This window comes from Pelophylax lessonae (assembly GCF_965119305.1).
Source record: "Pelophylax lessonae genome assembly, chromosome: 10".
In the NCBI taxonomy this organism is placed as follows: Eukaryota; Metazoa; Chordata; class Amphibia; order Anura; family Ranidae; genus Pelophylax; species Pelophylax lessonae.
This window is the reverse complement of record NC_138777.1, coordinates 202,676,916-202,704,000: the sequence shown is the minus strand read 5'-3', so window position 1 is coordinate 202,704,000 and position 27,085 is coordinate 202,676,916. Positions and strand designations below refer to the sequence as shown.

Genomic DNA, 27,085 nt, shown 5'->3' with positions numbered 1-27,085 from the left:
AGCACTATGGGGGTATTACCCTCTATATAGAGGTATTATTCTCTATATTGGTGTATTATCCTTTATATGGAAGTACAATGGGGGGTATTATTGTCTATATTGAGGTTATTATCCTCTATATGGGGGTACTATGGGGGGGGGGGTATTATCCTCTACATGGATGGACTATGGAGATGGGGTTTTATTCTGTGCATTGGGGGTATTGTCCTCCATATTGAGGTACTATGTGGGGTATTATTCTCTAAATTGGGGTATTATCCTCTATATGGAAGTACAATGGGTGGTACTATTGTATATATTCAGGGTATTATCCTCTATATGGGATACTATGTGGGGTAATATTGTCTGTATTGGGGTATTATCCTCTATAGGGAAGCACTATGGGGGTATTATTCTCTATATTGGGGTAATATTCTCTATGTGGGGTATTATCCCCTATATAGAAGTACAATGGAGGTATTATTGTCTATATTGAGGGTATTACCCTCTATATGGGGGTACTATAGAGATGGGGTTTTATTCTGCCGCATACACCTCACAAAGAGTAGTGTTCCCTTAAATGCCAGGGCCCATAGTCAGTAGGCAAGAGGGTAGCCTGGAGTTCCCTCCAAAAGCCCCTGTCCTGAGTGAGTTTGTCACACTCTACATGGGGGTACTATGGAGATGGGGTTTTATTCTGTACATTGGGGGTATTATATTAGGGTACTATGTGGGTATTATTCTCTATTCTGGGGTATTATCCTCTATATGGAAGTACAATGAGAAGTATTATTGTCTGTATTAAGGGGATTATCCTCTATATGAGGGTACTATGTGGGTATTATACTCTATTCTGGGGTATTATTCTCTATATGGAAGTACAATGAGGGGTATTATTGTCTATATTAAGGGGATTATCCTCTATATGAGGGTACTATATGGGGTATTATTGTCTGCATTGGGGTATTGTCCTCTATATGAAAGTACAATGGGGGAGGGGTATTATCCTCTATATGGGGGTACTAAGGGGGGGGGGTATTATCCTCTACATGGGGGTACTATAGAGATAGGGTTTAATTCTGTACATTGTGGTTATTGTCCTCTATACAGAGGTACTATGTGGGGTATTATTCTCTATATTGGGGTATTATCCTCTATATGGAAGTACAATAAGGGGATATTATTGTCCATATTGAGGGTAATATCATCTATATGCCGGTACTATGTGGGGATCGGTGTTATCCCCTATATGAAGGTACTACAGGGGGGGGGGGGGCATTGCCGTCTATATTAATGGTTTTATCCTCCATATTAGGCTATTATAGGGGGTATTATTCTATGTATTGGGGGTATCATCCTCTATATGGAGGTATAATTGAGGATATTATTCTCTATATAAGCGGTATTATTCTCTATATTAAGGTATTATAGGGGGTATTATAGGGGGTATTATTCAATATATTGGGGGATTATCCTGTTTACGGAGCTACTGTGGGGGTGGAGGTTCTGGTTGTGCTCCAGAAATCTCTTTTCTGAAAGACAATTTTCTGACGTTGATCCAATAATAAATTCTTGTTTACGGCATTCAGTTGCGGACGGAGCTGTGGTGTCTTGTATAAAGGATTAGCAGCAGGTGGTGATCAGCCAGTGATGGCAGACAGTGTCACATGACTGGAGATGAATTATTTATGGTGGAGTCAGTTGTGTGGAGGTTTCGCCTCATGTATTGTGCCCTGAGGTCAGGAATGCATCTTCCACCAAATACACCTCCACCTATAATAACACCTCATATGCATCTCCAAAATGAATATTTCTGCAGGTAAGTCAGACAACCAGCACTCCTCTACCTGCACAGGTGGGAACCTACCATGGGCGGAGGGAGGGGGATTACTGTTTATTTCTGTATGGAGGTGCATATCTCAGTGGTGGGATGGTGACCGATGTTCATTCCTGTATGGAGCTCAGTGGGTGATCATTGTCATTTCCCCAGGATGATAATATGATCAGATACTGTCACCCCCCACACTAAATGGGAGATGGATTGTTTGCAGATTTACAAAAAAATAAAACAATTGATTTGATTGGATTTCCCTCCAGTCTCATCAGAGAATGTCTGATTGATGACACAAAGCCTCCTCTGTTCTCCCACAATGGACAATGGCAGAGCAGATTCCAGCAGAGCTGAATATGGGGCACCGAGAGCCACCAAGGGGGAGGTGAGGATTCAGAGATGGAAATTCAGTTCAAATAAAATATAAAAATGTAGTAAAAAAACACAACATGCAAGACACAACTTTAAATACTTGTAACTAATAGTGTAAAGAATTATTTCTGTATAGGTGTAAAATATTCTTTCTTTATAGGTGTAAAGAATTATTTCTAAAGCGTAGAAAATTCCTCCTGTATAGGTGTAAAGAATTCCTCCTGCATAGGTGTAAAGAATTCTTCCTATATAGGTGTAAAGAAATCCTCCTGTATAGGTGTAGAAAATGCCTCCTGTATAGGAGTAGAAAATTCCTCCTGTAAAGGTGTAAAGAATTCCTCCTGTATAGGTGTAAAGAATTCTTCCTATATACAGAAGTGTAAACAAATCCTCCTGTATAGGTGTAGAAAATTCCTCCTGTATAGGTGTAAAGAGTTCCTCCTGTATAGGCGTAAAGAATTCTGCCTATATAGGTGTAAAGAATTCCTCCTGTATGGGTGTACAGAATTATTTCTGTGTGGGCGTAGAAAATTCCTCCTGTATAAGTGTAAAGAATTCTTCCTATATAGGTGTAAAGAATTCCTCCTGTACAGTATTGGTGTAAAAATTTTTTCCTTTATGTGTATGTTGATATTGAGATATTACAGGCTTTTATGTACATCCAGCCCATGTTCTATATAGATCTGCGGATCGTGTAAAATATAGATCTTGGGGTCGTGTGATATATAGATCTGGGGATCGTGTGATATATATAGTATATATATCTAGGGATCATGTGATATATAGACCTGGGGATCGTGTAATATATATATATATATATATATATATATATATATATATATATACATATATTAGAGAGAGAGAGAGAGATCTGGGGATCATGTGATATATATATATATATATATATATATATATATATATATATATATATATATATATATATATACATATATTAGAGAGAGAGATCTGGGGATCATGTGATATATAGATCTGGGGATCGTGTGATATATATATATATATATATATATATATATATATATATATATATATATAGATCTGGGGATCGTGTGATATATAGATCTGGGAATCGTGTGATATGAAGATCTGGGGATCTTGTGATATATAGATCTGTGGGGTAGTTTGATTCATTCTTGCTGAATGAGAGACAGAAACATTTTTTTGATTGCAATTCCCTAATTTCTTTTTCCCCTGAAGAAGCCATATTAGCAAAACATGGTGGGACTCGCATCAGGGATGTGGCACCATTAGAAAGTCCACTCAGAGCAAAACAATTATGTTCTATATAGATCTGTGGATCGTGTAAAATATAGATCTTGGGGCCGTGTGATATATAGATTTGGGGATCATGTGATATATAGATCTGGGGATCGTGTGATATATATAGTATATATATATCTGGGGATCGTGTGATATATATGTATATATATATATATAGATCTGGGGATCATGTGATATATAGATCTGGGGATCGTGTGATATATATAGTATATATATATATCTGGGGATCGTGTGATATATATGTATATATATATATATAGATCTGGGGATCATGTGATATATAGATCTGGGGATCGTGTGATATATATATATATATATATATATATATATATATATATATATATATATAGATCTGGGGATCGTGTGATATATAGATCTGGGGATCGTGCAATATATAGATCAGAGGGCCGTGTGAGATATATATTTATATATATATATATATATACTGCATATATATATATATATACTGTGTATATATATATATATATATATATATATATATATATATATATATAAATCTGGGGATCATGTGATATATAGATCTGGGGATTGTGTGATATTAAGATCTGGGGATCCTGTGATATATAGATCTGTGGTGTAGTTTGATTCATTCTTGCTGAATGAGAGACAGAAAACATTTTTTGATTGCAATTCCATAATTTCTTTTTCCCCTGAAGAAGCCATATTAGCGAAACATGGTGGGACTCCCTATTTCTTCCAAAAACAGTTTTCTCTGGTCCGTTTACACCAGGACCCTGGGAGTTGGTCATTCATGGATGGACTATGAGTTTAATTGACTATTTTCGCGAACCGCAGATAAATATTTCTAGAGGGGTTGCAATATATCTGTGGTTTTTGCGCTGTATTTCTTTAAAATGATTTTAATGATTTAGGGTTTTCGATAACCCAGTGTGTCCCTTTAAAAAAAAATAGAGCTGTGTTTGCCTCAAAGCTGTATTGTAAATAAAGACTAAACACTAAAGAATTTTCACCGCCATTCATGATCAGCAGACAGAGACCTCCATCCAGGAGCACGGGTCGGGTATTTAAACTGCCTCTGTATATAGGTAATGAGTATTTGTGTCTCCGCAGGTCGTCCACTGTTCCAGCTGTTGGATCCTCCGAGTGACCCCGTGTATGAGAGACTCCCTGAGAACGCACAGTGAGTGTGACACTCAAGTGGGGGAGGGGTTACAGGTGTGCAATCCAGTCTGACCACATTCCTTTCATTTCTGCACACACACCACATACAGCAGCTGCAATGATCTTGACACACAGACCCTCATTCGCAACTTCCAGGTACGCTTTCAGGGGAGCTTGCCAGGTTTGGGGCCCAAAGGAGGACTGGGAATGCCAGGTGTGGGGCTCCAGGGAGGACCACATACAGTGCCAGCTGTGGGTCCCTGAGAAGAACAAAGGACAGTGCCCAGAGTGAGAACCCAAGAAGTACCAAGGACAGTGCCAGGTGAGGTGCCTTGGGAAAGACCAGGAACAGTGCCAGGTGTGGCACCCCAAGGAGGACTGGGAACAGTGTCAGGTGTGGGGCCCCAGGGAGGACTAGGGTCAGTGCCAGGTGTGGGGATCTGACGAGAACCAGGGACAGTCCCAGGTGTGGAGACACAAGGGGGGCAGGGGACAGTGCCAGATGTGAGGCCCCAGGGAGAACTGGGAACAGTGGCAGGTGTGAGGCCCCCACAGTGGACTGGAACAGTGCCAGGTTTGGAGCCCCAAGAAAGGCAATGAACAGTGCCAAGTGTGGTGCCTTAGGGAGACAAGGGACAGTGCCAGGTGTGGAGACACAAGGAGGGCAGGGGACAGTGCCAGGTGTGGGGCCCGAGGGAGACAAGGGACAGTGCCAGGTGTGGGGCCCTGAAAAACAAAGGGACAGTGCCAGGTGTGGGGCCTGAGGCAGACAAGGGACAGTGCCAGGTGTGGAGCCCCAAGAGAGACAACGAACAGTGCCAGGTGTGGGGCCCTGAAAGAGAAAGGGACAGTGCCAGGGTGTGGGCTTTGAAAGAGACAAGGGAGAGTGCCAGGTTTGGGGCCCGACAGAGACAAGGGATAGTGCCAGGTATGGGCCCCCCATAAGAGAAAGGGACAGTGCCAGGTGTGGGGCCCGAGGGAGACAAGGGACAGTGCCAGGTGTGGAGCCCCAAGAGAGACAATGAACAGTGCCAGGTGTGGGGCCTGAGGGAGACAAAGGACAGTGGCAGGTGTGGGGCCCTGAAAGAGAAAGGGACAGTGCCAGGGTAGGGAGCCTTGAAAGAGACAAGAGAGAGTGCCAGGTTTGGGGCCCAAGAGAGAAAAGGGATATTGTCAGGTGTGGGGCCCCAAAAGAGACAGTGCCAGGTGTGGGGCCCCAAAAGATACAGTGCCAGGTGTGGGGCCCCAGAGAGAAACAAGGGACAGTGCCAGGTGTGGGGCCCCAGAGAGACAAGTGACAGAGATGGGTGTGGGGCCCCTGAGAGAAACAAGGGACAGTGCCAGGTGTGGGGCCCCTGAGAGAAAGAAGGGACAGTGCCAGGTGTGGGGCCCCTGAGAGAAACAAGGGACAGTGTCAGGTGTGGGGCCCCAGAGAGACAAGTGACAGAGACGGGTGTGGGGCCCCTGAGAGAAACAAGGGACAGTGCCAGGTGTGGGGCCCCAGAGAGACAAGGGACAGCGACGGATGTGGGGCCCGAGAGAGACAAGGGACAGTGCCAGGTGTGGGGCCCGAGAGAGACAAGGGACAGGCTGAGCTCAGAGCACACTACTAGATAATGATGCCCTGACAGAGGGAAGCCTGGTAGAGGGAAGCAATGGATACATACTATGATTGTTGTTATTATTATTATTACTGTTGTATTTTGTATCGTATTTATTGTTCCCCCCTCCTTCTATGTGTTTGAGGGGGGGGGGGGGCTCTGAGTTTCTGAGTCTATGTGGAGAGGGAAGGAGGGGCAGTGCTAGGAAGGGGGGGGGGAGTAATGGGAGAGGGGGAGGCCAGTGTGTGCGTCCTCTTCCAGCCTCCCTCCTCTTTTTCCTCTCCTTCCCTTCCAGAGGCTCTGAAGTTTTGGATTGGGTTTGCACTGAGGGGGGAGCTGGGAAAGTATCAGGAAGAGGACGAAGGGTTAATGGCCGGCTGGGGGCAAAGGGGGTTTGGGGCCAAGCGGGTGATTTCTACTCTGGCACATGACGGGTTAATGCCGCTTGTCACTGGAGTTGGATTTCTGTATGGTGACCTTGATGGAGCTGATCCCAGAATTGGTTAATGATTAACCCCCCCCTTATCCGGAGAGCCCACCACCACCGGGTACTGTGATCTCTACTTCACCTACCTTGTCTGTACTCCGATATAAAATCTATATTACTTTTCATACTTCACTATCAACTCTATAATACTCCTCTATACTCTGCCAGAAACGATATAATACTCTATATACTCTGATATAAAATCTATAATACTCTATATACTCTGATATAAACTCTATAATACTCCTCTGTACTCTGCCAGAAACTCTATAATACTCTATATACTCTGATATAAACTCTATAATACTCTATATACTCTGATATAAACGATATAATACTCTATATACTCTGATATAAACTCTATAATACTCTATATACTCTGATATAAACTCTATAATACTCTGTACTCTGCCAGGAACGATATAATACTCTATATACTCTGATATAAACTCTATAATACTCCTCTGTACTCTGCCAGAAACGATATAATACTCTATATACTCTGATATAAACTCTATAATACTCTATATACTCTGATATAAACTCTATAATACTCTATATACTCTGATATAAACTCTATAATACTCCTCTGTACTCTGCCAGAAACGATATAATACTCTATATACTCTGATATAAACTCTATAATACTCTATATACTCTGCCATAAACGATATAATACTCTATATACTCTGATATAAACTCTATAATACTCTATATACTCTGATATAAACTCTATAATACTCTATATACTCTGATATAAACTCTATAATACTCTATATACTCTGATATAAACTCTATAATACTCTATATACTCTGATATAAACTCTATGCTCTGCCAGAAACTCTCTAATACCCTGTATACTCCACCATAAAATCTATAATACTCTATACTGTGGCTATAAACTCTATGTACTCCGCTATAAACCTCAATATACTCCGATATAAACTCTGCAATACCGTGTATACTCTGCCATAAATTCTCAAATACTCTGTACTGCTCTAAAAACACTATGTACTCTGCTATAAACTCGATAATACTATATATACTCCGCTAAAAACTTGATAATACTTTATATACTCTGATCTAAACTCTATAATACCCTGTATACTCCACCATAAACACTATAATACTCTGCACTCCACCATAAATTCTATATTACTCTGTACTATACTATAAACTGTATACTCTGCTATAATACTCTATATACTCCGCCATAAACTCTATAATACTGTCTATACTCTGCCATAAACTCTAATACCATGTACTCCTCTATAAACTATAATACTCCACCATAAATGTTATAATACTCTGTACTCTGCCAAAAACTCTACAATACTCTATATACTCTGCTATAAACTCTAAATACTTTATAATCAGCACCTTAAACTTTATAATACCCTATATACTGCACTATACACTCTATTTTACTCTACATACTCTACCAAAAGTTCTATAATAGTTTATATACTCTTACTCTTCTGTAAACTATATAATTACTTTATATACTCCTCTACTATAAACACTATAATACTTCATATACCCCTCAAAAAACTCTGTAATACTCCACTATGAACTCTACAATACTCGATATACTCTACCAAAAACTCTATAATACTCTGTACTCCGCTGCAAACTCTATAATACTCTGTATACTCTGCTATAAACTCTATAATACTTTATAATTAGCACCCTAAACTTTATAATACCTTATACACCCCACTATACACTCTATAATACTCTATATGCTCTGCCAAAAATCGTTAATACTTTAGATACTCTACCGTAAAATCTATAATACTTTATATACTCCACCATAAACACTATAAAACTACATATACCCCACAAATAAACTCTGTAATACTCTGAACTACGCTATAAATTCTATAATATTCTATATAGTCTGCCACAAACTCTGTAATACTCTGTACTCTGCTATTAACTCTATAATACTCGGTATACTCCACTATAAACATTATAATACTCTATATACTCCACTATAAACTCTATAATGCTTTATATACTCTGCTATAAACTTTATAATACTTTATACTACTCCACCATAACGTTTAAAATACTCTGTATACTCTGCCATAAACTCTATAATGCTCTGTACCCCTCTATAAACTGCATATACTTCAATATAACTCTATAATATTCTATATACTCCACCATAAACTCTATAATACACCATATGTTACTCTTGTTAGTTATACATTACTATCTTCATTATAAATTCTGTATAATTCTCTAATGATAGATTTCTGGTTTGATCTACTTCACCGATAACCAGAATGACTCCACCCCATGTCTCCTCCCGGTCACAGGGATCGGATTAGTCTTGCAGATACTTTATGAACATTCCTGACATATAATGCGGGTCATTCTCTTGCATTTGCTGGGTTGACGCTTCCCCGGATTTGGGTGGAGTTGGCTCTGAAATGGTCACACGATTATTGCCCCATGGGGGGTAATCAGGGTTCAGAGTTTCTTGGGTCCCTGCCCCCGCCTTCTATGTACTATACAATTTCTCTAACTCTCTCTTCTCTCCTCAGGCTGCTGGTGGTGTGCGGTAGCGGGGAAGGCGTGTAAGATCACCACCCCCCTGATGATGGTAGGCAACCTGCCACAGGATGTCCCCAACCCCACAGATACAGAGGGATCCCAGCAGAGATCCCCAGAGGGGCCTGGAGCACCCCGACCGCTGATGACAAGACTGCAGGAAGTGAGAGCGTCCCAAAGAAGGAGACAACTGCAGGGAGAGCCGCGGGACACCACTGACCTGCAGATACACCTGCAACGTCTGAGAGTTCGCCAGGACCTCCGACCAAGCCCAGCCAGAGAGGAGCGGACCTCATCCAAGTCTGAAAACCTCTCAGAGGACAGTCTGCCCCAGCGAGTTGCCTTCCAGGAGAGGAGAGCACTGCATATGAGACTGCAGGAGGAGCGAGTGAAGCGAGAGGAGCTAGCGTTTCAGAAGGTGCGGGAGGAGAGAGTGCTGCAGGAGGTGCAGGAAGAGAGAGTGCTGCAGGCCAAGCTGCAGGAGGTGCAGGAGGAGCGAGCCCTGCAGGCTAGTCTGCAGGAGTTGCAGGAGAAGTTAGAGCAGAAGCAGAAGGAACATGCGGATATGGGCAGAAAGGTGCAGGAGGTGAGAGTGGGCAGGTTGTATTTTGTCATTGTTACACTGAAGCGTATATGGGAGTTGTACAACATCTGTTGTCTTTCAGATGCAGCGACAGTTGGAGGAGATGTCTGGTCTTCAGCAGGTGAGTCCCATCCTTCCTTCACTAATTGTATCATTCTAGCAGATTGCACATCCAATCTTATGCCCCAGTACCCAGCAGGAATTTTCCAGCTCGCTGGTTATTATGCAGATTATCGTTGCTGATATTTCTTCTCCTGGGTCGCCAGATGCTCTGTGATGAGTGACCCTGATTGTTAGCTCTTGGGTCTCCTGATCTCATTGTACGGTTTATAGCTATATGTTCAGTTCTGTATTGTACCACACTGGAGATCCTGTGATTGTGGATCCAGAGAGTTCCCCCGATCCCGTGCTTCTCCACCTCCACACTGAGTGGCCATAAAACTGGATTCCTCCACCTCCTCCGCTATTAAATGTCATTGTTTAGGAGCGTCGGCTGCTCTGCTCTCTAATTATCCTCTTTATGGATGTGTAAAGTTTGTTAAATAGAATCTGTAAAGTTTTATAACAATCACACACACATACTAACGACGCTGTAAAATAACATTGCTCGGTCCCTTTAAGTATATTTCATGCTGTCCATTCCCCATGACCCCAATGTGTATCCTGATTACCCTTATATGTACCCAAATGTTACATCTCTCTGGGGATCCCGCATGTGCACCCCAGTGCCTTGTGTCACATGTCTCTGATGACCCCCATGTGTACCCCAAATGTCTCATGTGGCATGTCTCTGATGACCCCAATGTGTACCCCAGTGTTGCATGTCTCTGATGACCCCCCATGTGTACCCCAGTGTCTCATGTCTCTGATGACCCCCCATGTGTACCCCAGTGTCTCATGTCTCTGATGACCCCCTATGTGTACCCCACTGTCTAATGTCTCTGATGACCTCCATTTGTACCCCAGTGTCTCATGTCGCATGTCTCTGATTGCCCCCATGTGTACCCCAGTGTCTCATGTCACATGTCTCTGATGACCCCCATGTGTAATCCAGTGTCTCATGTCTCTGATGACCCCCAATGTGTACCCCAGTGTCTCATGTCGCATGTCTCTGATGAGCCTCCATGTGTACCCCAGTGTCTCATGTCTCTGATGACCCCCCATGTGTACCCCAGTGTCTCATGTCGCATGTCTCTGATGACCCTCCATGTGTACCCCAGTGTCTCATGTCGCATGTCTCTGATGACCCCCATGTGTAACCCAGGTTCTCATGTCACATGTCACTGATAACCCCCTTGTGTACCCCAGTGTCTCATGTCACATGACTCTGATGAACCCCATGTGTACCCCAGTGTCTCATGTCACATGACTCTGATGGCCCCAATGCCTCATGTTGTCACATGTCTCTGATGGCCCCCATGTGTACTCCAGTGTCTCATGTCTCTGATGACCCCCATGTGTACCCCAGTGTCTCATGTCACATGTCTCTGATGGCCTCAATGCCTCATGTCACATGTCTCTGATGGCCCCCATGTGTACCCTGATGCCTCGTGTCACATGTCTCTGACCCTCATGTGTACCCCATTGTCTCATGTCACATGTCTCTGATGGCCCCCATGTGTACCCCTAAGCCTCATGTCGCATGTATCTGAAGACCCTATGTGTACCCTGATTCCTCATGCCACATGTATCTGAAGACCCCCATGTGTACCCTGATGCCTCATGCCACATGTTTCTTTCAGGGTGGGACAGATCTGGAAAAACACAGAGATCTCCTAGTGTCTGAGAATGGCCGTCTACGCCAGGAACTGCAACTGCTGCGGAACCGTTTGGACAGTGCAAGTAATCCGGTAAAATAGCATCACTTGTAAGATCACCAGATCTGCACCAGTTCACCGGCATGATCCCAGATCACCTAATATGTACCAAACATCCCATTGGCCTATAACTTCAATAGATCCAGGCCATCTCAGATCCTAAAAGTATCATGTATCAGTGAAATCACATTTTACACTGGGCGCTCTGCATGTGGTTGGTCCAGTAGAGAGCACTCTGCATGTGGTTGGTCCAGTAGAGAGCACTCTGTAAGTGGATGGTCCAGTAGAGGGCACTCAGTGTGTGCATAGTCCAGTAGAGAGTTTCTGTGTGTGTTGATGGTCAAGTAGAGCACACTCTTCAAGTGGAAGGTTTTTTAGAGGACGCACTGTGTGTTGATGGTCCAGGAGAGGGTGCTGTGTGTTGATGGTCCAGAGGGTGCTGTGTATGGTGGTCCAGTAGAGGATGCTGTGTGTTGACGGTGCAGTAGAGGGTGCTGAGTGTGGATGGTCCAGTAGACAGCGCTCTGTGTGTCTGGATGGTCCAGAATAGGGCACTCTGCTTGTGCATGGTCCAGTAGAGGGCCCTCATTGTGCACATGGTTCAGTAGAGGGTTCTCTGTGTGTCCATGATCAAGTTGAGGGCACTCTGCATGTGGAAGGCTTAGTAGAGGGCATACTGTGTGTGGATGGTCCAGTAGAGAGTGCTGTGTGTAGATGGTCCAGTAGAGAGTGCTGTGTGTGGATGGTCCAGTAGAGGGTGCTGTGTGTGGATGGTCCAGTAGAGAGTGCTGTGTGTGGATGGTCCAGTAGAGGGTGCTGTGTGTGGATGGTCCAGTAGAGGGTGCTGTGTGTGGATGGTCCAGTAGAGAGTGCTGTGTGTGGATGGTCCAGTAGAGGGTGCTATGTGTGGATGGTCCAGTAGAGGGTTCTGTGTCTGGATGGTCCAGTAGAGGGTGCTGTGTGTGAATGGTCCAGTAGAGGCTGCTGTGTGTGGATGGTCCAGTAGAGGACGCTGTGTGTGGATGGTCCAGTAGAGGACGCTGTGTGTGGATGGTCCAGTAGAGGACGCTGTGTGTGGATGGTCCAGTAGAGGGCGCTGTGTGTGGATGGTCCAGTAGAAGGTGCTGTGCGTGGATGGTCCAGTAGATGGCGCTCTGTGTGACTGGATGGTCCAGTAGAAGGCGCTTTGTGTTTATGGCCCAGTAGTGGATGCTGTGTGTGGATGGTCCAGTAGAGGGTGCTCTACATGTGGATTGCCAGTAGAGGGCGTTCTGTGTGTGGGTGATCCAGAATAGGGCACTCTGCATGTGACTAGTCATTCTGTCTTGCTGCTTAACAGTTGCTGAAATAAGATCAGCCACACAGGGCGTGCGTTGCGCTCAACAGGTCGGCCGATGTATTGACTTGCATTGCAAGGAGGGGCAGTAAACTACAGCCACTGCATAATACTGCAAAGCAGGACGCAGAGCCTGAGTGTGTAATAAAAAAAAATCCCAAAAAGAATGCACATCCCATCTATAGGACCATCCGTTGGTCAGAGCTAGAAACTGATTTCCCTTAGAAATCCTACCTGCTTGTCATAAATTGTACTACCTCAATGTAAGAGAACACTAGACATACTGGCAGAGAAAACTGGTTGTACTGGTTGTTAAATCTGGTCATACTGGGAGGGAAACTGCTCATACCAGCAGGGGACACTGGAAATATAAACACTGGTTATAATGAAATTTGGATGCTGGTCATAGTGGATGCTGGACCGTCAACAGACAGCTGCCCTCTGCTGGAAATATGGATGCTAGTTATCTTGGTAGGGAACACTGGAAATATGGGCGCTGGTAATAGTGGTAGGGAACACTGGAAAAATGGATACTGGACCATCAACACAACCTCTACTGAAAATATGGATGCTGGTCATAGAGGTAGGGAAGACTGAAAATATGGGTGCTGGTAATAGTGGTAGGGAACACTGGAAATATGGATTATGGTCATAGAGGTAGGAACACTGGAAATGGATGCTGGACCATAAACACACAGTGCACCCTCTACTGAAAATATGGGTACTGGTCGTAGAGGTAGGGAACACTGGAAATATGGATGCTGGTCATAGAGGTAGGGAACACTGGAAATATGGATGCTGGTCATAGAGGTAGGGAATACTGGAAATATGGATGCTGGTCATAGAGGTAGGGAACAGTGGAAATATGGATGCTGGTCATAGAGGTAGGGAATACTGGAAATATGGATGCTGGTCATTAGAGGTAGGGAATACTGGAAATATGGATGCTGGTCATAGAGGTAGGGAACACTGGAAATATGGATGCTGGTCATAGAGGTAGGGAACACTGGAAATATAGATGCTGGTCATAGAGGTAGGGAACACTGGAAATATGGATGCTGGTCATAGAGGTAGGGAACACTGGAAATATAGATGCTGGTCATAGAGGTAGGGAACACTGGAAATATAGATGCTGGTCATAGCAGTAGGGAGCCCTGGATCTATTACTATTGTTTTCTGTATAATAACCTCACTGGTGATCTGTGTACAGAAAGGGGTGTATAGAGTTGGCGGACAATCTGGTGGGTCCGCTGTGGTTTGGGAGATGACTTACTGACTGGTTGTCTTTTCGGCATTGCAGGAAGTTGCAGCTCTGGAGGAACGTCTGCAGCGAATGGAGCAGGAAGAAAGCGAGCGCAAGGCGCTGATCTGCACTCTGCAGAGGGAGGTCCAGCAGAAGGCGGAGCGATTGGCAGAGGTGGAGCTTCGAGTGAGGGACTCAGTACGTGAGAGGGTGGAGGAGGAGGAACGCCTGAACCGCAGGCTACGAGAATACCAGCAACAACCTCAGATAAAGGTAGGTGGACAGATCAGAGGCACATGGTGGGAATGGAGAAGATTACGATCAGGGGTCCCAGATCCAGTGTTCTATGTACAGCCATGGCTTATATGTCCCCCTATGTTTCTGCAGTATGTGGTACAGACGGTGGAGGTGGAATCGGGGAAGATGAAGGCCGCTCTCAGCCAGGCGGAGGAGCAGACATTGTACCTCCAGGAGCAGCTGGACAGACATAACCGGACACTGCATGAGATGAAGAAACAATTACAACATGAACAACAGGAGGCAGCCAAACTGCGAGCTCAGGTCAGCATCATGTGTTTACTGACCACCATAACCAATCACTTAACACGCAGTACTGACACCCTCCTAAACCCTGTACTTTGCAGATGCTGCTGTCTTTCCTGTACTGACACTCTCTCTCCTGCAGGTGGCATTGTATCCCCTGTACTGACACTCTCTCTCCTGCAGGTGGCATTGTGTCCCCTGTACTAATACTCTCTCTTCTGCAGGTGGCACTATGTCCTCTCTCTGTACTGACACACTCTCTTCTGCAGGTGGCATTGTGTCCCCTGTACTGATACTCTCTCTTCTGCAGGTGGCACTATGTCCTCTGTACTGACACACTCTCTCCTGCAGGTGGCACTATGTCCTCTGTACTGACACACTCTCCCCTGCAGGTGGCACTTTGACCCCTGTACTGACACTCTTTGGTGGCACAGTTTCCCCTGTACTAAAACTTTTCCCTGCAGGTGGTGTTGTGCCCCCCACCACTGTACTGATGCTCTCTTTCCTGCAGGTGGTACTGTGTCCCCTGTACTGGCTATTTTTTCTGCAGCTGTCACTGTGCCCCTGTACTGGCACTCTCTCCTACAGGTGGCACTGTGCCCCCTGTACTGACACTCTATTTTCTGCAAATAGCTTTGTGCCCCCTGTAATGATACTTCGTTGCAGGTGGTGCTGTGTCCTCTGCACTTACACTCTTTCCTGCATTTGGTGCTGTGTCCCCAGTACTGACACTCCCCTACAGGTGGCGCTGTGTCCTCTGTATTGACACTTTCCTGCAGGTGGTGATGGATTACCTGTATTGCTGCTCTCTCTCCTGCAGGTGGCGCTGTATACGGCAGAGTTGGAGCGGATCCAGGGAGAGATGGTCCAGGAGTTCCAGGTTCTCCAGGAGGAGAAGGCACAGGCAGTTGCGGAGGCCTATGACCAAGCACAGGTGGAAATGAGAGCCGTACACCACAGCCTGGATGGTAAGTCTGTACGTGGATGAGAGTGATTGGGGCTCTCTGGGTCACCTATATACTGTTCAGTTACTGGATTCTTCTGAAAAATGTCTGGACTGCCAAACACAAACCAATCAGACATATGTGGGGACAGCGTTGAATGTTATCGACGCCTCGCTCTGTGAATTCTAGGCAGGCGGGGGATGGGAGCTTTTCCTACCATCTGATTATCTGCCAAACCTGGAGCGCCTATGGCGTCCTCCGCCCAATGACGGGGATGGAAGACATTTTCCCATCATCTGACTGTTGTTGGAGACAGTTTGCTTTTTAGCCTCTGTGTGTGCTCCTCAGTGGAGGGCCCGTATTCTCCACCATTAGGTAGTGTTCATTGAAGTTGAGTTGGCCTGGGCAGAGCAGAGTTCAAAATTATTTTGAATTAACTATTTTGTCCAGTTATAGAGGATGACGCAAATCAGGCAGGGAAGGGGGAGGGTACACCCTCTTTTTCCTTCCCACAACTCTGCCCTCCCTGTATATCTGAGGCCAGTGCAATTCAAATCTGCTGTGTGATGAAAAAAGAAAATTCCGTCAGCAGAGGTCTGTTGAACCAATCAGCAACAAGAGATTCAGGCTTCTAAAGTTATTAGTAGATCTCGCCCTGTAAACTTGTTTTTTTTTTTTTTTTTGGACCACGCTTTTTGAAATCTCAAGCATTCCTATTGGTCCTTTGATGGGCTGATCTGGTTCACCTTACTAAAGGTGGGAGGGGCATATTTTACAGGAAAATGAAGATCTGTATCTAACTTCAGTTGCACATACACTATATTACCAAAAGTATTGGGACGCCTGCCTTTACACGCACATGAACATTAATGGCATCCCAGTCTTAGTCCGTAGGGTTCAATATTGAGTTGGCCCACCCTTTGCAGCTAGAGCAGCTTAAACTCTTCTGGGAAGGCTGTTCACAAGGTTTAGGAGTGTCCATGGGGATGTTTGACCATTCTTCCAGAAGCGCATTTGTGAGGTCCGACACTGCTGTTGGACGGGAAAGCCTGGCTCGCAGAATCCGCTCTAATTTATCCCAAAGGTTTTCTATTGGTTTGAGGTTAGGACTCTGTGCAGGCCAGTCAAGTTCCTCCACCCCAAACTCACTCATCCATGTCTTTATGGAGTGTGCTTTGTGCACTGATCCAAATCATTTGGTGGAGGTGGGATTATGGTGTGGGGTTGTGCTTGACCCCTTAGTTCCAGTGAAGACGTCAGCATACCAAGACATTTTGGACAATGTCATGTTCCCAACTTTGTGGCAACAGTTTGGGGATGTCCCCTTCCTGTTACAACATGACTGCGCACCAGTGCACAAAGCAAATACCATAAAGACATGGATGAGCACGTTTGGGGTGGAGCAACTTGATTGGCCTGCACAGAGTCCTGATCTCAACCCGTAAGAACACCTTTGGCATGAATTAGAGCGGAGACTGTGAGCCAGGCCTTCTCGTCCACATGAGTGCCTGACCTCACGAATGGGCTTCTGGAAAAATGGTCAAACATTCCTATAGACACACTCCTAAACTTTGTGGACAGCCTTCCCAGAAGAGTTGAAGCTGTTATAGCTGAAAAGGGTGGGTCAACTCAATATCGAACCCTATGGACTAAGACTGGGATGCCATTAAAGTTCATGTGCGTGTAAAGGCAGGCGTCCCAATACTTTTGGTATTATAGTGTATCTTAGGATTTACTGGCCTCTGTCGACAACCTTTGCTGATCAAAGTCCAGATAATCGATCCTTTGGCTTATCAGCAGTGCAAATAACGGCCCATGTCCTTGCCCTTACCACCAATGTGTCAGATGGGCTGTTTTACCACTGTATGTCCACCACCGATTCTGTGACTGACTTTTATCTCCCTCCTCTTGTCTCACTGTCAGGTGTGCGCAGGAATCTCCTTGTACTACATCCAGCCCTGCGCACTCTCACCCAGGACTACAACAGTCTAAAGAGACAAGTACGAGACTTTCCTGGCATGCTCAGCCAAGCCATGAAAGAGGCCCGAGACGAGGTGAGTAGTCGAGTTTGAAGTGGGGAAGGGAACTTTGGAGCTCCTACATACAGGGACCATATATGACAATGTGTTTTTTTAGTGGGGGGGGATGTTGGAGAGCCCAGCTAAAGGAGTGGGGAAAGGGATGAGGGAGCTCCCAGGTGCAGGGGCTATAAATGACGATGCATCTTTTAGTGGAGGGGTGAGGGAGCTCTCAGGCACAGGGACTGTATATGACATTTCATCTTCCAATGGGGAAGTGTTGGAGATCACAGGTACAAGATTTGAGAAAGTGGTGTTGGAGCTCCCAAGTAAAGAGGTAGGAGGGGGTGTTGGAGCTCTCAGGCACAAGAGTTGAGGGAGGGGTGTTGCAGCTCCCAGGTACAAGAGTTGAGGTAGGGGTGTTGGAGCTCTCAGGTACAAGAGTTGGGGAGGGGTGTTGGAGCTCCCAGGTACAAGAGTTGAGGTAGGGGTGTTGGAGCTCCCAGGTACAAGAGTTGAGAGAGGGGTGTTGCAGCTCCCAGGTACAAGAGTTGGGGAGGGGTGTTGGAGCTCCCAGGTACAAGAGTTGAGGGAGGGGTGTTGCAGCTCCCAGGTACAAGAGTTGGGGAGGGGTGTTGGAGCTCCCAGGTACAAGAGTTGAGGGAGGGGTGTTGCAGCTCCCAGGTACAAGAGTTGGGGAGGGTTGTTGGAGCTCCCAGGTACAAGAGTTGAGGGAGGGGTGTTGGAGCTCCCAGGTACAAGAGTTGGGGAGGGGTGTTGCAGCTCCCAGGTACAAGAGTTGGGGAGGGTTGTTGGTGCTCCCAGGTACAAGAGTTGAGGGAGGGGTGTTGGAGCTCCCAGGTACAAGGGTTGTGGGAGGGGTGTTGCAGCTCCCAGGTACAAGAGTTGGGGGAGGGGTGTTGGAGCTCCTGGGTACAGGGTCCATTCATGACAATGTGTCTTTCAGTTTTCCAAGGGCATAAAAAGTGTTCAGGATGCCAATACCGAACTCCTCTCCAAATACAGACGAGAACTTCACCTGCGCAAGGAGTGTCATAACCAGTTGGTGCGTCTACGAGGTGAGCGAAATGCCATCTGTGTGTTATCACTCTAAATTCATTATGTAAACAAATGTTTTTCTTATGTTCAGAAATAAATAATTAAAAAAAAAAAATATGAGCTACGACTTAGGAGTACAGTAGGTTTACTAGGTTATCCTTAGCTGCTCTGCTATAAAAAAAAACTGCTTTCAGAGCTCAATATATCTAAAGCTCTAATATTCCCTAACATCTGGAGGAGTCAGGAGACAGGGTGCCGACTTCTTCAGAGAACAGACTCCTCCCCCACATCTTAAAAAAAAAGTAAAATAATATTGTTCCTTATGTGTTCTGTGGGATGAACAAAAATGTTCCCTCAACAATACATGGCTCATCTGTTTCTGCATAACCTCTTATTACAGGAAACATTCGAGTCCTCACTCGTGTTCGGCCAATCACTGAGGAGGATGGTACAGGTCCAGGTGCACAGAACATAGTTACTTTTGACCCAGATGATGACGGGATCCTCCATGTGACACATAAAGGGAAATCTATGAACTTTGAAATGGACAAAGTGTTTACACCAAGTGCCACCCAGGAGGAGGTGAGAGGAGAGCATGGGGAGACACTGGGGTAGGGGAGGTGAGAGGAGAGCATGGGGAGACACTGGGGTAGGGGAGGTGAGAGGAGAGCATGGGGAGACACTGGGGTAGGGGAGGTGAGAGGAGAGCACGGGGTGATACTGGACACGGGGAGGTGAGAGAAAAGTCCAGGGTGACACTAGAAAGGTGAGAGGGTAAAGTGTAGTGACACTAGGAGATAAGAACACAGTGTGTCCCAAGTGCGTGACCCTACTGAGAACCGCACTGTCAACCGACTAAGGGTCAATTTGATGCAGCCATCAAAAATAGTACATACAGCAACCATGAGCAAAAAACGTATAGAATGACAGCGCTATCTGGATGAAAGTGGGTGACTCTAGCTTTATTAGCATATATAAAATCCAGGCCAAAGGTAAAGGCTAAAAAGTAAAAGTTTAATGTTCACAGTACGAAATTGCACAAAGAGTAAAACAAATCCACGATGGGTTATAAGATACCATGCCAGTAGTTGAGAACTACCGGCAAGACTTGACAAAGCGCATGCGTGCAAAACGCGTTGTCAAGACAACAGACTCTGTTTGCGTTCCATGCCGGTCAGATCGGACACAATTGGTTCCATGGTCACGGTTACGTCACTGGAGAGCGCCGATGGACTCCGGCTCGGCTCCCGAGTGTTTGGGACTCGCTATCAGCGATCTATTGCCACAAGTGACACTGCACCCTCCGCACCCTCCAATCCTTCAGCCCAACGGACCCAGTGGATATCAGCCCATCTGTGTGCACAACTACCGGCATGGTATTGTATAACTCATCATGGGCTTATTTTACTCTGTGTACAATTCATTCTGTGAACAATAAACTTTTACGTTTTAGCCTTTACCATTGGCTTGGATTTCATATATCCTGAGAAACTAGAGTCACCCACTTTCATCCAGATAGCCCTGACATCCTATTGGTTTTTCACTAGGTGATAAGAAGAGTCCGGGAGGAAACAGGGGAAAGAGAGGGGAAGGGAGAAGAGAGCGCGGGTTGACTCTGGGGAAGGGGAGGTGAGCTGAGAGGAGAACGCAGCGTGACACTGGGGAATGGGATATGAGGAGAGCATGGGGTGACACTGGGAAAGGGGAGGTGAGAGGAGAGCGTATAGTGACACTGGGGAAGGGGAGGTGAGAAGAGTGTGGGGGTGACACTGGGGAAAGGGGAGGTGAGAAAAGTCCAGGGTGAAACTAGAAAGGGGAGATTGGGGTGACACTGGGAGATAAGAAGAGGATGAAAATGGGGGAGGGGGGGTGAGAGGAGAGTGCTAGGTGGGGAGGGGAAGGGGAGGTCAGAGGAGAGCTTGGGACAACACTAGGTAGGGGAGGTAAGAGGAGAGTGAGGGGCAAGAAGAGGGCGCTGCGTGACACTGGGGAAGGGGAGGTGAGAAAAGAGCACTGCGTGACAAAGGGGAAGGGGTGGTGAGAAAAGAGCCCAGGGTAAAATGGGAGAGGTGAGAGGAGAGAGTTGGGTGACACCGAGAGAACACAAGAACCAGGAGAGTAAAGGGTGTCAGCACCATGGGATAGGTGAATGATGAGGGCGGAGCAATGACTGAGGCAGTGCTGTGTATACTGTATATACAGTATTGGATACGGGAAAGAGGGAGTGATGGCTGAAGCGGTACTTTTTTCTATAAATAATAGTGGATCTTTTGTCTTGTTAGGTTTTCACAGAAGTGTCTCCACTCATCACATCCTGCTTGGATGGTTACAGCGTCTGTATTTTGGCATACGGTCAGACGGGTTCTGGTAAAACTTACAGCATGGAGGTGAGTATCCGGAAAGGCTGTGTGTGGAGGGATTGTTGTAGATGGTAAGAGAGAGACTGTGTGTGGGGGGAATTGTAGGGGGAAGTTGCAGAGACTGTGTAGGGGTTGTAGAGGAAGGTCAGGGGAGCTGGGGAGAGTGTGTGTGGAGTAATTTTAGGAAAAGGTTGGAGGAGGCTGTGTGTAGGGTGATTGGGGACATTGCATGTGTGGAGGGATTGTAGGGGGGGGCCACATGTGTCTGGGGACTGTAGAGGAAAGTTGGGGAACTATATGTGTGGGGATTGTAGAGAAAGGTCAGGAGAGGTGCAAGTGGGGATTGTAGGAGGAGGATCAAAGAGGGGTGAGTCCGGGGCATTGTGAGAGGAGGATCAGAGAGGTGCGAATGGAGGGTGAGGGGGCTATTGTAGAGGAGGATCAGAGAAGTGTGAGTGAAGGTAATGTAGAGAAAAGTCAGATAGGTGTGAGTGGAGGGGGTTGTAGAGGAAGGTTAGATAGGTGCTAAGGAGAGGATTGTCAAGGAAGGTCAGACAGTTAGTAATGGGAGGATTGTAGAGGAAGGTCAGATAGGTGCGAGTGAAGGGGTTTATAGAGGAAGGTTAGATAACTGATAGTAACGGGTTTGTAGAAGGTTAGAAAGCTGCTAATGAGGGGATTGTAGAGGAATGTCAGAGAGGTAAGAATGGGGGGATTGTAAAGAAAGGTCAGATAGGTGCTTGTAATGGGATTGTAGAGGAAGGCCAGATAGGAAGGAATGGGGGATTGTAGAGGAGGCTCAGATGGGTGCAAGTGGGGGAGTTGTAGAGGAAGGTCAGAAGTGCAAGTGGGGAGGATCGTAGAGGATGGTCAGATAGATGCGAGTGGGGGGGATTGTAGTAGAAGGTTAGAAGGGCACAAATGTGGGGTTGTAGAGGGTGGCCAGGTAGGTGGAAATGATGTATATGTAGAGGAAAGTTGGCTTATATACAACATTTATTGTCCTCCAGGGTCCTCACGCTAATCCAGGAATAAACCAGCGGGCGCTGCGCCTTCTCCTCTCTGAGGTCAGCAAGCGGTCTGATTCCTGGGAGCACCATCTAAGCGTCAGCATGGCTGAGATCTACAACGAGTCACTGCGGTGAGCAGATACCAGAGGATGATGGAGGGTTGGTGTTTTGTGTAGTGATCACAGTTTAATGGAATTGATAGCTGTCAGTGTATAGAAAAAGCATATGATGGGGAGTAGTTTCTAGACCACTTGACCGTTAGATAAAGCCATAGTTTGGACTAACATGAGAGTCTGCAGTGGCAGTATGGAGGTCCAGATGTAACCTGGAACATGATGGCAGTCATGGCCTGCAGTTGGGCTGGGATGACAGGAGCAAGAGCTTAAAAGGGAGGCTTGATGGCAGCCATGGCCTTGAGATGGGGGGTGATAGCAGTTGTGGCCTGGAGTCAAGGATAATTGAAGCCTTAACCTGGGGCAAGGGGATGATGTTAATGTCCAAATAATTTAAGCTCTTTTCTCTGGTACAGGGACTTGCTGGGTACTGACAGTAACGCCTCTTTAGATATAAAGATATCTCCAGGCAGTGCTGGTGAGCTCTACGTTCCTGGTCTGACGCAGCAGAGTGTGCACAGCATACAGGACATCAATAAGGTGAGCAGCAAGCCTATTCCAAAAAAATCAGCCCTCATCATCATCATCAGTGACAATTATTTGTTGGGGTATCTTCATCAATCAAGCCCTAGAAACTCCTGTAGAGCCCCATTGGGCATGTTCCCCTCATAAGCCCCAGAGACCCCTCTAGAGCCCTGTGGAGCATCTTCACCTTACAAGCCCCAGAGGCCAATCTTCTTGAGCTCAGATTGCTTATTGCTTTTTACTGTTTTCATTGCAGATATTGGAGTTCGGACACAAACAACGAGCCACAGAACACACCAATCTAAACACCCACAGCTCCCGCTCCCATGCTCTCCTCATCCTGACTGCTCGTGGCCGAGAGACCAGCACTGGCATCTGCACAACAGGTAGGTCAAATTGATTTTTTAGCGAATCCAGTGGATGGAACTCCAAGTAGTTCTGGTAGGGTTTCCTTTCTCATACACAGAGCCCAGTAAATGATCCTCTAGGTTGGTCTGGAAGGGTGTCCTCCCAAATAGAGCCCGGTAGCTGGAGCTTTAGGGTGGTCTGAACGGGGGGAGCTCTTCTATATACAGAACATAGTAGTTGGCCCTCTAGATTAGTCTTGAGAGGAGTCCTGTCATACATGCAGAGTCTGGCAGATGGAGCCCTAAGTGGATCGAGAAGGAGGGGGGTCTTGTTATATATGCAGAGCCCAGCACATGGAGCTCTAGGTGAGTCTGGAGGGAAGTCCTTTTCTATACACAGAACATGGCAGATGGCCCTCTTGGTTGCTCTGGAGGGGAGTCCTTCCATGTATGCAGAGTCTGGTACATGGAGCTCTAGCTGGGGAAGGAGGGGAATCCTCTTCTATATGCAGAGAATGGTAGATGGTGCTCTACATTGGTCTTGTAGTTTGGACACTATTGGATGAGCTATAGAACACACCAATTTAAACACCCATAGCTCCCGCTCCCATGCTCTCCTTATCCTGACAGCCTTGGGTTGGGAGACTAGCACTGGCATCTGTACAACAGGTTGGTCAAATGCTAAAAAGACATAGTGATGGCAGCAGCATTTAAAAATGAATCTAGTGGATGTCACTCTAGGTAGGTCTGGTGGTTTTGCCTTTCTTATCCGCATAGCCCGTTAGCTGGAGCTCTAGGTGGATCTGTAGGGGAGTCCTCATCTATGCGCAGAGCATGGCAGCTGGCACTGTAGGTGTATTTGGCATCGAATGCTCTCCTATATGCAGAGCCTGCATATGAGCTCTAGGTTGGTCTGGCGGTAAGGCCTCTTATACGCAAAAGCCCAGTAAATGGCATTTAGTGTTGGTTTGATGGTGTCCTATCTTACACGTAGAGCCCGCTAAAAAAGCTCTAGGTTGGTCTGACAGGGAGCCTTCTCTTATTTGCAGAGCCTAGTACATGGCACTCTAGGCAAGTCTGGCGGAAATGCCTCTCATATGCAGAGCCCAGTACATGGCAGTCTAGGCAAGTCTGGCGAAAAGGCCTCTCATATGTAGAGCCCAGTACTTGGCACTCTAGGCAAGCCTGCCGGGAAGCCCTCTCATATGGAGAGCCCAGTACATGGACCTCCAGGTAAGTCTGGAGGGGTGCAGAGACCAGTACATGGCACTCTAGGAAAGCCCTCTCTTATTCAGAGCTCAGTACATGGCACTCTAGGCAAGTTTGGGAGATATTTCTCTCCTATACGAAGAGCCCAGTAGTTGGTACTCTAGGCAAGTCTGGAGAGGAGCCCCCTTATATGTAGAGCAGGCATGTCCAACCTGCGGCCCGGGGACCACATGCGGCCCAGAACCCCAGGAAATGCGGCCCACTGCCCCCTGCCAATTTTTTTTTTTTTTTTGCTGGGGAGGAAGGAAGTCAGGTCGGGGGCATGGCCACAGCGGCTTCCAACTAACGGTAGGCAGAGGCTGCCTTGAAAGGGGGGGGGGGCGAGCATGTGCAGTGTTTCTGACTCCAACCACCATGACCGCTTGAAATCACTGAAGTGGTCATGATGGTTAGAGTGTTTCTTTAATATCTCTCAGAAGAAGTAAACCTCTGTATACTGATTCCATTTCATTTGATCATCCTCTAGTTGTGTTTAAATTAGTGGGAAGGGCGCGGCAGCATTTTACTACTTATATACCTTAACTATAGTATATATTTTATATGCGGCCCGAGAAAATTTCTCTACACTCAATGTGGCCCAGAGAAGCCAAAAGGTTGGACACCCATGATGTAGAGCTTAGTACATGGCACTCTAAGCAAGTTTGGCAGATATTTCTCTCCTATATGAAGAGCCCAGTAGGTGGCACTCTAGGCAAGTTTAGCAGATATTTATTTTCTATATGCAGAGCCCAGTAGATGGTGCTGTAGGTGGGTCTGGCCGTTATTCCTTTCTTATACGCCAAACCAGGTGGATGTCACTCTAGGTGGGTCTGGTGTGGAGTCCTCTCAAATAAGAAGCGTCTGGAAAAATTAGCTCTAGCTTGGCCTGGGGGTAGTCCCCTTTTATACACAGAGCCCAAGAGATGACAGTCTAGGTTGGTCTGGCTGGTATTCTCTCAATTGCAGAACCTGGTAAATTGTGCACTAGGTGGGTCTGACGGGTTGTCCACTCATATGCAGAGCCTGGTAGATGGCACTTATGGGACTGGTGGGGGTGTCCTCATAGAATACCAAAGTCCGGTAGATGATGGTGCTTAGTGTGGGTCACATACAACACTGTGTGATGATGAGTCTTGATTCTCCTTCTCCAGGGAAGCTCTATCTGGTGGACCTGGCTGGATCAGAGAGGGTATCGCGTTCAGGTGCTGCTGGGGAGCGTTTGCGGGAGGCTCAATGCATCAACCGCTCTTTGTCTGCTCTGGGTGACGTATTCTCAGCGCTGCGGTCCAATCAGGCCCACATTCCGTATCGGAACTCAAAACTTACTTACCTACTGCAAGAACCACTCAGCCGAGATGGCAAGGCTCTTCTCCTCTTACAGGTAAGTCAGCAATGCTTTGCTCTCTATCCCAATTTGGCATTAGTGGCAGCATCACAAACGCTCCACCCATATCTGCTCCTGCTGATGTTGGCATAATATATTTGCAGGTGAAACTCTGCTTAAGGTTCATGAATGATGGAAAACATTTCCTGATTCTGAGGTGGAGGAGATCTGTAGTCACACAGACCGTCTAACTCCTCAAAATCCATATAACCCGGCTGCTGCATAATTCGATTTTTTGGGTGCATTATATAAAAATGACTGAACCTATATATATTATGCTTTATCCTGAATTTATACTCTATACAAGGACTTTTCACAACCTAGCATTTTTGCTAGGTTCAATTACATTCCGCCCTGATGAAGGGGGATTTCTGACCCGGATATGCATTTGGTTTCTCTTCTTTCTATTACATATAATAAAAACTTCCTGGACTTTGATCAGACATTTGGCACTTTCTATCACCAATAATAAAGACTTCCTGGACCTTGATCGGACATTTGGCACTCTCATTCTTCATTACAAAAGCAATGATTTGGCCCTTCTCTCCTGTGTTGCTCAGGTGTCCCCAGCTGAAAGGAACGTTAGTGAGTCCCTCTGCTCCCTCCGCTTTGGAGACCGAGTGCGAGCTGTGGAACTAGGAGCACCCAGCAGGAAGATTGAACAACCACCTTCATCCAGCACAGAGACGTCAGAGGTACGGACGGTGGCATATGGGTGATAGAACATAATGGGCTTCCAAAAACCTAGGCTCACTACTATGAGACCTGCACCAGGTTTTAATCGGAAACTATGCAGAATTTACACACTACACAAGGGACCACAGGCACAGCTGCTGACTAGAAGGTAAAAATAATTATCCGACACTCCATCAAAACTAGAAGAATGCAACCAGGAACATCTCAGAATGAATCTGTCTATATGTTAAAGTGGTGGTCAACTTGCACGATATAAGGGATCTGAAATGTTTCTCATGACATCAGGAAGGGGCCACCCATAGTATTCAGTATATGTAATGGTGGTCATAACAGCCCCTTTACAAGTCCATGTCCCCACAGAGAATTAATCAAAGCTACCAGCCTTGGACCATTGTCCACAGTCACTCAAAAGCAACACACATTGCACAAGGTAGTAGAACGAGCCTGTGACAATGAAAAAAAGGTGCAGGTGAAAAGCAAAACTCACAACTGAAAGTATATATATCCACCCCCCCTTCACCAATTCAGTCAGGTAGCACCAAGATAAATAACACCAATAATATGCCAAGTTATACAATACAGTATAC

The 27,085-nt window shown here is 46.1% G+C and overlaps 1 protein-coding gene across 4 annotated transcripts in view; it reads left to right on the top strand.

Annotated features, from left to right (window-relative positions):
• Positions 1 to 27,085, top strand: part of KIFC3 (kinesin family member C3) — a 52,351-nt gene that overhangs the window by 23,534 nt on the left and 1,732 nt on the right. For 2 of the 4 annotated variants that reach the window (XM_082270783.1, XM_082270780.1), the window contains 16 exons: positions 4,574 to 4,643; positions 9,266 to 9,858; positions 9,938 to 9,976; positions 11,598 to 11,705; positions 14,309 to 14,524; positions 14,639 to 14,812; positions 15,615 to 15,762; positions 17,662 to 17,792; positions 18,724 to 18,835; positions 19,216 to 19,397; positions 21,098 to 21,202; positions 22,186 to 22,316; positions 22,715 to 22,838; positions 23,080 to 23,209; positions 25,570 to 25,799; positions 26,363 to 26,497. In XM_082270783.1, the coding sequence (XP_082126909.1) occupies positions 4,574 to 4,643; positions 9,266 to 9,858; positions 9,938 to 9,976; positions 11,598 to 11,705; positions 14,309 to 14,524; positions 14,639 to 14,812; positions 15,615 to 15,762; positions 17,662 to 17,792; positions 18,724 to 18,835; positions 19,216 to 19,397; positions 21,098 to 21,202; positions 22,186 to 22,316; positions 22,715 to 22,838; positions 23,080 to 23,209; positions 25,570 to 25,799; positions 26,363 to 26,497 (2,628 nt within the window). Of the gene's footprint in view, positions 1 to 4,573; positions 4,644 to 4,697; positions 4,781 to 6,637; positions 6,660 to 9,265; positions 9,859 to 9,937; positions 9,977 to 11,597; positions 11,706 to 14,308; positions 14,525 to 14,638; positions 14,813 to 15,614; positions 15,763 to 17,661; positions 17,793 to 18,723; positions 18,836 to 19,215; positions 19,398 to 21,097; positions 21,203 to 22,185; positions 22,317 to 22,714; positions 22,839 to 23,079; positions 23,210 to 25,569; positions 25,800 to 26,362; positions 26,498 to 27,085 lie in introns of those variants that run through there. The other 2 variants (XM_082270782.1, XM_082270781.1) reach the window with 2 other exon arrangements.